Genomic DNA, 12,437 nt, shown 5'->3' with positions numbered 1-12,437 from the left:
AATGTTAGGAAATTAAGGCGCTTTCTAAATAAACAGGATTCTGAGAAAATAATTCATGCATTTATCTCTAGTAGGATTGACTACTGCAATGCGGTGTTCACTGGATGTTCAAACTGTTCTTTATACAGCCTCCAGTTAATACAAAATGCGGCTGCAAGAATTATTACAAGAACAAGAAAATACGAACACATAACTCCAGTTCTTAAATCCTTACACTGGCTCCCGGTTAAGTTTAGGGCAGATTTCAAAATCCTTCTTTTAACATATAAAGCATTAAATGACCAAAGTCCGGCTTACTTGTCTGAACTTATCATGACTTACAAACCAGAGCGCACAATAAGATCTCAAGATGCCGGTCTGCTTATGATTCTAAGGATTAATAAAATAACAATGGGAGGTCGAGCTTTTAGTTACAGGGCCCCTAAACTGTGGAATGGTCTGCCTGCTACTATAAGAGATGCCCCTTCGGTCTCAGCTTTTAAATCCCGGCTGAAGACTCACTACTTCAGTTTAGCATATCCTGACTAGAGCTGCTGATTAACAGTACAGACTGCATCTCTGTTGTTAGTCATTAGCACTAAAACATAAGTAACATGATAGTTATAATTGGATACTAACCCTTACCTATTCTGTTTCTCTTCTCGGTACTCAAATGTGGCACTTGGTGCCACGGCACACCTGTCAAGTTGTTTTGCCCGCCCAAGGTAAAGTCATCCCTGATGGAGGATCGCAGGAATCATGGGAAGGAGGGGTCCTTTCATCGGATTGGCTGGCCCAGCACTGTTTCAGCCATGGAATGGCCAAATGGGGGAGGCAGCTTGATGAATGAGGTCTCCAGGACTCCAAATATATCCAAATCTTCTTATGTGATATCATTTACTGTTAAATTCTGCTCCGTACTTCTAAAATTTTTATTTTTATACTGTATTGAGGATTTGTTCTGTTCTGTGTATTGTATTGTATTGTATTGACCCCCTTCTTCTTGACACCCACTACACGCCCAACCTACCTGGAAAGGGGTCTCTCTTTGAACTGCCTTTCCCAAGGTTTCTCCCATTTTTCCCTACAAGGGTTTTTTGGGAGTTTTTCCCTGACTTCTTATAGAGTCAAGGCTGGGGGGCTGTCAAGAGGCTGGGCCTGTTAAAGCCCATTGAGGTAGTTCTTGTGTGATTTTGGGCTATACAAAAATAAATTGTATTGTACTGTATCTATGATTTTACGTTAAATAACACACTAGCGAGGCCTCACCTGAAGTACTGTATTCAGGTTTTATCTCCATATTACAAAATAAAAGACATAACAGCACTAGAGAAAGTCCAGAGATTTACAACTTGCTTATTCTGGGACTGAGAGATATGGTATGAGCTATGAAGAGAGACTGAAAGAGTTGAATTGTTTAAGTTTAAGCAAAAAGAGAAGAAGAACGGACATGATTGAAATTTTTCACATTATTAAAGGAATATAGTAGAGTCCAGCTGTTACTTCAAAATAAATTCTGCAACAAAAACACTGGGACACGACTGTAGACTTGTTAAGAGCAGATTTCCCACAAATGTTACAAAGTTTGTATTCAAACAAAGTGGTGGCTCTGAGGCTAAGGATCTGCACTGGTATCCAGAAGGTTGCCGGTTCGAATCCCCATCACTGCCAAAAGAGATCCTACTCTGCTGGGCCCTTGAGCAAGACCCTTAACCTGTAATTGCTCCAGGGGCGCTGTACAATGGCTGACCCTGCGCTCTGACCCCATGGGGTATGCGAAAACTAACAAATTCCTAATACAAGAAATTGTATAAGGCGAAATAAAGAACAAAAAACAAACAAAAAAAAAAATAACCATATACACAATGAATAAATTACCAAGTAGTATGGTGAAGTGTAGGACTTTAGGGAACTTCATATCTTAACTTGATGTTATTTAGAACAATCCAGGTAAATAGGATGAATGAGGTTGCTGGGCCGAATGGCTTATTGTTTTTTTGTTTCCCTAATGTTTTAATGTCAGTCAGTCAGTCAGTGTCCAACCCACTACATCCTAACACAGGGTCACGGGGGTCCGCTGAAGCCAATCCCAGCCAGCACAGGGTGCAAGGCTGGAACAAACCCAGGCAGGGCGCCAGCCCACCGCAGGCACACACACACACCAAGAACACACTAGAGACAATTTAGGATCGCCAATGCACCTATCCTGCATGTTTCTGGACTGTGGGAGGAAACCCACGCAGACACGGGGAGAACATGCAAACTCCAGGCAGGGAGTACCCAGTAAGCGAACCCAGGTCTCCTTACTGCGAGGCAGCAGCGCTACCACTGCGCCACCGTGCCGCCTGTTTTAATGTTAACTAGTTAAATATTTTTATTAGGCACAAAATCATTGTTCATGCCTCTGTCTCGTTCCCGCATCTCTCTTAAGTTCTTTTCTCCAGACTGTGACCATAGCTGTAATGCTGGCAGGATGACAAGAAGATGAATTCCACACATGATTTCCCAAGTCTCTATTTGTCAGGTGAAAATACAAGGGTATGTTCTAAATTTAAAGAGCATTTCAAAAATAGGAAGGTCACTCTGCTACAATTCCTAATCATCTCTTCCCTGAGGACCAACAAACCAGTCTTCGGTTTTCCACTGGACAACTGGAATTCCCATTTGGGGGCAGTTCAAATAATGGCAAAATATTTTTTAAAACGGATGTATGAAAATCTTGTCATCCCTGGTCACATGACAAATGTACACACCTGTCTGATCAAAATGATCTGCTGATGTAACTTTAAAGGCTCTTTAGTCTCTTAAGAAGTGCCCTGCATAAAATCTTTGAAATTGACTACCATGGTTTAAAGTAAAACACCAGCTTCAGGATATTATAGCCGCTATCTCAATATCACAAAGTTTTTAAACCATTACTAACCCTCCTCTGTTCTGTATCTCTTTTCAGTATCTGGATGTGGCACTTGGTGCCACTGCTCTACTGCCAGGCTTCTCACCTGTGTATGGAAAAGTCATCTCAGGTAAAGAAGCATTGGAATCATTGGATGGAAAGATACTCTTCACCAGATTACATGGCCAGAACAGACCTAACTATGGAAAACCCAGGAGGGAATAGGCAGCCAGTTCACCGAGGTCTCCAGGACAGTGACTTTGTTTTTGATTTTCTCTTTTACAATTTTAATCTCCTTTTTTTTCAACTGGCCATAGTTCATCAGTTAATTAATGGACAAATATTGCTGGTTTCCATTTATCAATTTAATCAATGTCTACCTTGTTCTCTGTGTGTTTTGACAAATCTGTATTTACATGTCTAACAGTTCCGTATTATTAATTAGTTTCAACTAAACATGCATTAACTGAGAATTTTTCACAGCACTCTGTGCCAGCAGTCAGTGAAGGGCGTTACATGAAAAATAAGTTGTATTGTATTTTATCTCCAGAGTGCGGTATATGCTATTGTAGATAGTCTTTACTAAGGTTTTCCAAGTGTTTCTTAATAGCACTTTAATTTTTGTATTTGAACAAATCTTTTATTTTTATCTTAAGTTCTCTACAAATGAAAAAGATATAGTGAGATTAATTTTCATTTTATTTTGTACTGATTTTTACTCTGTAAAATCCATTTAAGGGAGGCATGTTGCTAATTGTGCTTTATAACAGACAGACAGACAGACAGACAGAGAGACAGACAGACCTGGTACTTATGCCTTGCCTTGCTCCTTTGAATGAGACATGCACCCATCCTGACTCTCCATCCTGAATATCAATAAAATATTTCTCAACAAAATATTGACATAAATTCTTTGCATTATTTACTGTACACCTTCAGGATAATATAAATTCATCCTTTGATAATTTTTTTAAATGTAATTCTAGGCATCTCTCTTCTAACACTTGGTTTTAATCGTACCACATGGAAATGCCAAGTATATTCCAGAATTCATGCAACACCCAAAGTCATGGGAGGTAGAGGCTGTTGGTATGGTATTGTGTGCCTATGGTACACTGGAAGGCCCATTTATGTACACTGGGTACTTTTAGTTTCAAAAGGTGTTTAACTAACACATTTTTGAGATATGGAAAGAAAATCAGGATCCCTAAAGGAAAAGCCCAACAGGCATGGGGAGAATATGCAAATTTCACAAAGAGTGAGGAACTGGGCCCAGTCTCCTGAAGCAACAGTGAAAAGTTCTGTGCTACCAGCTGCCCTTTTCATAGCTCTGAAAAGCAATTTTCTCATCTAGGTTCATGATGACAGTTGAAGTCTTTTTATAACATTGTACATAATTTTATTCTTTTCCTTTGTTCTCATTTCCTAAGCCTCGGTGAGTTCCTATTCCTATTTGTTTTCCTTCAAAGTGAAGAGACTTCGCTCCCACTCAAGGAGACATTAATGTAATACTTTTGTGGGGTCGCCCTCACCAAACAAGGTGGGCCACCAAAATCCCAAGCCAACATTGATCTAAAGCGGTGGTGACACACACTTAATAACTTTCCCTTCCGCTCAGATGTACACTTCATTGCTGGCGTCTCCGTTGTCTGTTAGTTTACACGGCAGGCTGCGGAGGGCTGCCACCCAGTCCGACAGGTCTATCAGATGGGGGGGTGCTAGGAGGCAGTCATGGCTCACCTGGATTGATGCAGTGCAATATCAGAAGTGACAAGACAAGCTGTCTGACTGTCCAAGTCTGACACAACTCCATTCCTGGTGTATATAGCAGCTTTCTGTGAAAAAGAACAAAGTAAAAAAAATGCTGTTAAACATCCCACTACTATAATATCAAAGTGATTCTCAAAGTGTGAGCAATCACAATTGCCATTTTTTAAAATAAATGTCAAAAATCACACATGTTGGTATGCAAATGATAATTGTTACCACAGAATCACAAAGCCACATGATTCTTACTAATAGCTCATGTATAGCCTTTTCAGTGACTCCACGCAGATATTAAAAGTCTAGCAACTGCATAATCCATTTGTGACTCAGACACATTTAGTACACAAATGCTGGATATTATTAAATTCAAATTACCCTTCTTATAGTGTCACCACTATCAAGTATTTTTCAGTACTATTAAAATGTGAGCACAATAAATCAAACAAATTACAATTAATAGAATATATTGACATTGCGTTCAACATTAAGAAGACAACATTATAAAAAAATTCTGTAATAGGAAACCATATAACTTGAAGAAGGAGTTGCATCTAGGTGAAGCATAAAAAGCAATCAAAATACAAAACAGCTGAAAATTGGCACGCTAATCAACCCCCAGCACAGCATGCAAGCAGTTCTTCCTGCAGCCTCTGGAAGAATGTTAGGTGGGAAGGCAATTCAAGTCAGAGTCACAAACAGCCGGAGAAACACAGACGTGCCAAGAGGACTCATAGACCAAAAAAAAAAAAAAAACAGGGCAAGATGAAGGAAGCCTTGGAGGCATAAGGAAGCCATTTTCAGGTCACAAAAGGGCTTTCAGTGGGAAAACAACCAAGAGGAAGGGTAGAGGAACCTCATCAAATGAGCGCTAAATGATCCATCGATTGCTGTTTTTCATATCCACTTAACCCTTTTGGGCTCACAAGGGAGACAACAAGACGCAAAAGACATGATCTCACCCTTAACAGTCCATTACAGACTCCAAAGTGCAGCCCAACATTACATTTAATCAATCTAGCTCAAAATGTTACTTCTGTACACTTATGTACTGTTTATGTATTATTTATTACTATTAGGGATGGAGTAAAATGTTTACATAGATAGATAGATAGATACTGCCCAAGTGGAAAATTAAAATTTTATGGAAGATCAAAACAATAAGACTCTTTAGCACAGTTATCGCATTTGCAAATGAAAACGCATTTCTATGTATTTTTGAAATAAACTTTATTTTGCTCAACAGTAGAAAAAAACAACACATCAATAAAGGTAATAAATAGTCATTATTTTTTACAAGAAAGAAACAGTTATTAATTTAATTTACCCACCACTACTCCCCCAGTACACTCCTTCTACTCCGATATAAATTCTATTTAATTGATCAATAAACAAGATGCAAATTCTCAGTCCTGTATGTAACACTATGGGGCTTACCCCCTGCTCGCTTCACTTGCCAAAAACCCTGGCCTGCGCTACGCGCCACCCACTTCGTGTTTCTGCCGCTCGTGTTGTGAAGTGGGGGACACACCCCAAGGAGTTGTGGTTGCTCCTCCAAAACCCCCTCCTAAATGGTGATACAATTGGAAACAAATAACAGTTTTTTTTAACCTCCTCTTTGCTCGATCTGCTGCTGCTGCTGATGCGCTTCACCTGCATCTTGTGAGACACTTCATGCATTTAAAATCATGTATAGCAGTTGTCTTTGTTATCTACTCTTTGTCTTTTATTTTTGGCCCCGGCGTGGTTAAATCTCTAAGCACAAACTCTCGTCTCGTGGGATGTGAGTTCTTGATATTTTAGTTTATAATTTAAAAACGGAATAAGAATCTGAAAATCTAACAGCATCACATTAAAGTTCAATAAATTCTGAAAAGAATGATACCAAACATATAATATGTAGGTTTTAAAATAAGCCGATTTAAAGTGTGACAAAAAACGAGACATAAAAACGTCACACAATACTGAGATGTATACTTGATATCATTTTCATGATGATAGAAATTAAAGCATGTTATTAAACATGGGGACATGGTGGCGCAGTGATAGTGACTAGCTGGTGCCCCGTCCAGAGATTGTTCGTGCCTCCTGCAAGGTGCTTGCTGTGCCGTGCGCGACCTTAATAATAATTAATTTATTGCAGCAGTACTGTCTCTGTCAAACGTACTAACCTTCAATTCCTGTCCTTCCTTTTCTTTCTCCAAGTAACCAATCGCCACACAATCAGCTCTGTAATAGATGTTAAGCCATCTGTAAGCTTACAACGCCGATTCTTCAAAACTTTTAAGGAACATTGAAATATCTTCATAGTACATGTTTAATTATTCTATCCATCTATCTTTCCAGTGTCACGCCAGCCCCAGCAAGAATAGAGTGCGAGGCAGGAACTGGCCAGGTATTTGTGTGACTATGCCTTGTGATGGACTGATATTTTATTTAAGGTTGTTGGAATAGACTTAAGTTCCTCCAATTAGATAATGGAGTAAGAGAATCCAAGAAATGAGTGAAAGGAAGGAGTTAGGGCATAGTTAGGGAATAATCTGGGCGCCAGCTCATTGCTACCGCTGCGACGCTGTGTCGTCACATGTTTAATTATTAACAATATAGATTATTTAAATGATGTTAATATTATATCTGTATAATGTAATAAACATATTTTGCTGCATTTCATCTTGTGCAATATTATAACTGTATCGCAAGTTTACACTGAGGTAATTGCACTTATAAGTACAAACAGTTCTACAAGGAACACTTGATGGACTGATTGAGTGTGTTTATAGTTCTTGGGATGAAACTGTTTCTGAACCACAAGGTTCGTACAGGAAAGGCTTTGAAGCGTTTGCTGTATGAGAGCAGTTCAAATAGGCAGCATGGCTGAGGCAGCGTGTGCTTGATGCTGTATACCGATAATTCTCCTTCCGATCAGCTGCTTCGAGTGGTGCAGTGAGAGTGATATGGAAAAAGATAATCCACTGTGGCAACCCCTAACGGGAGCAGCTGAAAGTAGAAGAAGGAGGTGCAGTGAGAGTAACAACGCTAAAGCAGCTATGGTGTTTGGAATAGTTTGGCCATTCCGTGGACCATTATATTGTTATGGATTAATTACAATCAGATGCCTTAAACTAATAAACAATATGTGGTTAATTTCAATGTATATGATAAAGCCACGTCAGGGATGTGGATCTAAAAAGAAAGGAAAACCACACTGGAGCAAAAGCACTGCTTTGATGCTGGGTGCCGTCAGTTTGTAAAACCGAGCGGAGAACTTGCGTATGCCAGGGTTTGAGCTAGTGTGAAAATGTGCGTGGCTTTACGCCAAGTTTAGGTTTTATACATTGCGATTTGAGCGTGGAAACGTTAGTACGGAACATTTTTGTGCGTATATTTATAGATGAGGCCTCAGGTGAGGAGTTGTCCACATCTGTAATTGATGCCGGGAACTGCTAATAATAGAAGCACGAGGCGGCTAGGGAGGAAAAAAGAAGGAATGAAAAAAAGAATGTGAAGGGAGGTTAAGGGAGAAGGAAGCAAGAAGGAGAGAGCTGGTGCAGGAGAGCAAGAGAGCGTGCATGCAGGCTTGCGCTGATTGCAAGGAGTGGGGTGAGGTGAGACCAAGTGGGGTGTTTGGCCGGCACCTGAGGGTTGACGGTAGTGGTCGCTCCTGCTGAGCGCTTGTTTGGAGCAGGAGTGACCAGGAGAAGGTTGGCTCGCCGCAGCGAAGGCAGCGGGAGTCGGGGACTTGGGAAGTGGAAGCTCCAGCATGAACGTCCTGGTCACTGGGGAGCCCAAGTCTCGGTCTGGGTGAGCAGAACCGGTAGCCAGGGATCGGAAAGGCCACCAGACCAGTACAGTGAAGAAGGTCAGGTGCATGTAGGGTGACTCCCCTGGTGCATAGCCTGGATGGGAGATGCAGGGGAGTCATCAGTAGAAAGAAAGCACCGGGCTTTGTTTTAAAAGACTGCTTCCAGCCATTGTTTTAACCTTGGTTTTTAAAGGATTTTTTCTATTGTGTTTTTAACCTCCACGAGTTCACCTGTTTTTATTGGATTATTTATTTGAAGACTTTTGAAGCACTGCACTATTTATTTGGACACTACTTTGATTTTTGTTGTTTTTAATAACAGCACTTTGCACTTTTTGCACCATCCCCTTGCGTTGTTGTGCCTCACTGTTCAGCTCATCGGTGACATTACCAACGTTGTCGGGTATAAGAGCTCCCAGAAGCTGGATGGGAGCATGGAGTAGAACCCGCATCATCACAGAAATACATACATGTATAACAAATAGCAACAACAATAACCCCTCTCATATACACAAACAAAACTTCTGATTAAGCTGAAGGTAAGAAAAAGGTAAATCTCTTATATATGATGATAAGTAATGATTGTTATCTCTTGATGTTATCAATGAATTATAACAATATGACAATACGTCCTGTACAAAATGTTTTCAAATTCAAGGCTGAATAAGGAAGCAGTCCATAACACATATATTATAAAACAGAGCTAATTTTAAGTTATCAAAATATATTTTTCTTATCTGCAATATAGCAAGACACTCTTAAAAATAGAGGCACTGGAGTGGTTCTTCAGAGCGATGCCATGGGGGAACCATTTTTGTTTCCAGAAAGACCCATCCATATAAATGTTCAATAAAGAACCTTTATTGTTTTAGATCTATAACAGGCTCCTAAATGGTTACAGATTTGTAAAATACCAATGGCTCATGATTTTAGAAGGACTCTTACTGCATACGCATGTAACACAGGCTAAGTCCTGGTTTTCTTAATCTGTTAGTATCCCACTAGGTAGCCTACCAAACACTAAAGATTTCAGTTTTTTCTTTCTCTACATATTTGAAAGATTTTCAAAGCACAAAGAACCAATGCCATATGCAAGGAACCCTTACCAGAATGAAATGGTGATTGGTCAAGCAATGGTTCTACAATGAACCATACAAACCAGTAAAGAACCACAAAAAGCCATTAAAGAACCATTATGAGTTTGAACAGAGGGAGAATGTGCAATGATTAAATAGGAACTGACTGCACTGGGAACTCAATCCTTGTTTGAGATTGCATTACTGATCACTGTGTCACTGTGACATGCCTATTGACATTAGCAACCAGAACAGATATAATAACAATAGACTAGGATAGCATAGTGGCAATACTTGCAGCTCCAGGAGACTTTATCTGAATTTTGGCATAGTCACTATCAGGGTGCCATTATTCCTTCATATGAATTCAATAAATCATTTAGTTTTCCTGTCACGGCCAAAAGACAGCTCAGTCCAGTCCAAACTGTCTCGTGTTACAATATGTGAACTTCTCTCTGACAGACTGGATAAACCACCAATCATCTGCTAATAAACCTAGTATGGACTCCAGCTCCATGTGCTGGGTTAGAAAACAAGTGGATGGATTCTGTAAACAGATGGATGATGGATGATAGACTGAAGCTTCCTTAAAGGTTGGCTCTTACTTTGTGTCACACTGTACTAGACAAAGCTGGTTCAGAAATGAGATGGAAGATAATAATACTTGTAATGTTTATCATCCTGGGTGGCACATTGGTTATTGGAGCTGCTTGACAGGGTTCATTTGTGGTCTTGGCTACTGTTTTACAGGTATTTTGTACCTTGTTCAAATATTTATGTGGAAGCTTTCCACTGTAAGATTAAATGGTCTATAGTTGTGTTATTGAGTGTGTAAAATGATGGACTGGGATCCCATTCAGGGCTGGGTGTGTCCAATACTGTTGGAGTTGATCACAGTTTAAGTATTCAATTCACCTTCCTTAAAAAAATAAAACCTGAAAGTGTAGGCCAGTTTTACATGTTCATACAGTAAATTACAATTTATATTTTTGAGCAAACATGTATTCCTTTTAAAGACAACATTATATTCAATTTTGTAATAAAGGTTGGCATATAAGCAGTGCTGGTGCTAGGTTATTTTGTGCCCTAGGCCAAGCTTATTATTAGTATGCCAACTGACTGTTTAGTAGCTAGCCCGTGCGGCTGAGTTTTGCCCCACCTTATGATCTGCACCCTAGGTGAATGCCTAATTTGCCTTAATGGTGGCACAGGCCCTGCGTACAAGTGAATTTAGTAGCAAGCAGGTAAGACAAAAAAGGGAAAAAGAATAGAAAGAAAAGCTTATATAGTATGTTGGGGTTTCATTTTGTAATGTGATCAAACATAGCAGTAAATTTCAAATAAGAAGATGCAATTAGAATATATTCTCCACATCACAAAGGCTATTTGTTCTACTGTAAAAGAAGAGGTGTTAATTTTATAAGATGTGATGATCACTTTGTACAGTAGGATGCTTCATTGCCTACATCAGAAAAGTAAAATGGCTCATTTTGTTTAACGGGATGTCATAAGGTTTAATTTCATTAAGCAGAACAATATCCTGCTTTTATGCTACAAAAAAGGTATGACGGCTTATTTCACAGCACAATAGCTGACTAATTAAGATGTGAAATATGCTTTAATCTCAAGGAAAGTATTTCAAGTGAGAATGCGATGCTCTTTATAGATGTAAATTTCACAGAAGTCAGACTTCAGAAACTTTTTATGTGGTACTGGCTCATGGAGACTGTGAGCATAGGGGTGCCTTCTGGACGTAGCATGCAAACTCTCTAGTTTGTTCTTGAAGATTTCATATAATGTTGTAACTTCAGGAATTTTAACACAAGCTAATTTGTAACTTTAAGCTGTCCTGTAAGGAGTTTGGGGAAGCCTTGAGAGACTGGCATCCCAACAAAAGTTAGTTCTTGACTTTATGGGGTGTTTGATAAGCAAAGGAAGAGGATGGAACAATGTATGGACTGAATTATCAGAGAGTTTCAAATATGAGCTATGCGATGCATTTTAGGGTCATCTAATACTTTCTGCATAAGTAGAGCAGCAATACAAATGATGCAATTTTGATGTCAATTCTGTGTCTTGACATGCTATGGTACAAATGATAAATGTGAGTTTCTCATTTCAAGTGAACACATTTGGAAGAGATTGTTCCCTGTGGACAATTTGGAGAAGACAATACTATCCATTGTATCATAACGTTAACCTCTCACCTATACTAGAAAAAAAAAAAAAAAATTACCAGTCCATGAAAACAATTACAGTATAGCCATTCCCTTATTGCGTTTTTTACAAACTAAGTGACAAATCAACAGCATCTTCACGTTTCTCCTAAATCGCTGACCTAAAATTACAATACAGATTCTGCAGTCCTCATTGTGCTCAGCCTGCAAACAACCATCATGGAAATTTTCAAAGAGCAGCAGAAACGCACATACTGTATACAAACTGTACGTCAGTGTGCATAAAGGTGTGGCCACGTCATGCCTCCTGAACTATGTGGCACCCATTAGGCATACACAGTTTGGTGTAAGTAACTGATGCATTCATGAATTACATCACTTTGGTAGTCAGGAAGAAGGTGCAAGGATAGAACTTCCACCTCACTGCTCTACTATTTTAGGCTCAAAGCCTGACCCCAACTGTCAGTGTTCGATTCGTCTTTGTGTGAGGTTTTTTCATGGTACTCTATGTTGAATTTCCTCGCACAACCTAAAATGTGTGTAAAGCCAATGTCACATTACCAAACTTCCACATGGAGGGGATGTCAGACCTGAGGACTACAGTTGCTAGTCTCATTGCCTGAATATGTCAATTTAAGCGTCTAGAAATCGTGTGACAACCTTCCAGCACAATTTCACATTTCTAAAGTATTGCAAGCTCGCCCCTTTTTCTGACAGCCAATAACGTGCTGCCTGACGAAGCCAGT

At 39.6% G+C, this 12,437-nt stretch overlaps 1 protein-coding gene across 4 annotated transcripts in view; it reads right to left on the bottom strand.

The window, feature by feature from the left end:
- Positions 1-12,437, bottom strand: part of cdh23 (cadherin-related 23) — a 1,336,251-nt gene that overhangs the window by 1,157,273 nt on the left and 166,541 nt on the right. For all 4 annotated transcript variants that reach the window (XM_051923904.1, XM_051923901.1, XM_051923902.1 and 1 more), the window contains exon 2: positions 4,613-4,707. In XM_051923904.1, coding sequence (XP_051779864.1) covers positions 4,613-4,685 — 73 coding nt within the window. In that variant the 5' untranslated portion in view covers positions 4,686-4,707. The remainder of the gene's footprint in view (positions 1-4,612; positions 4,708-12,437) is intronic.

This window comes from Erpetoichthys calabaricus, chromosome 2 (assembly GCF_900747795.2).
Source record: "Erpetoichthys calabaricus chromosome 2, fErpCal1.3, whole genome shotgun sequence".
Taxonomy (NCBI): Eukaryota; Metazoa; Chordata; class Cladistia; order Polypteriformes; family Polypteridae; genus Erpetoichthys; species Erpetoichthys calabaricus.
The sequence above is the reverse complement of the archived record's forward strand: the minus strand, read 5'-3'. Positions and strand labels throughout refer to the sequence as shown.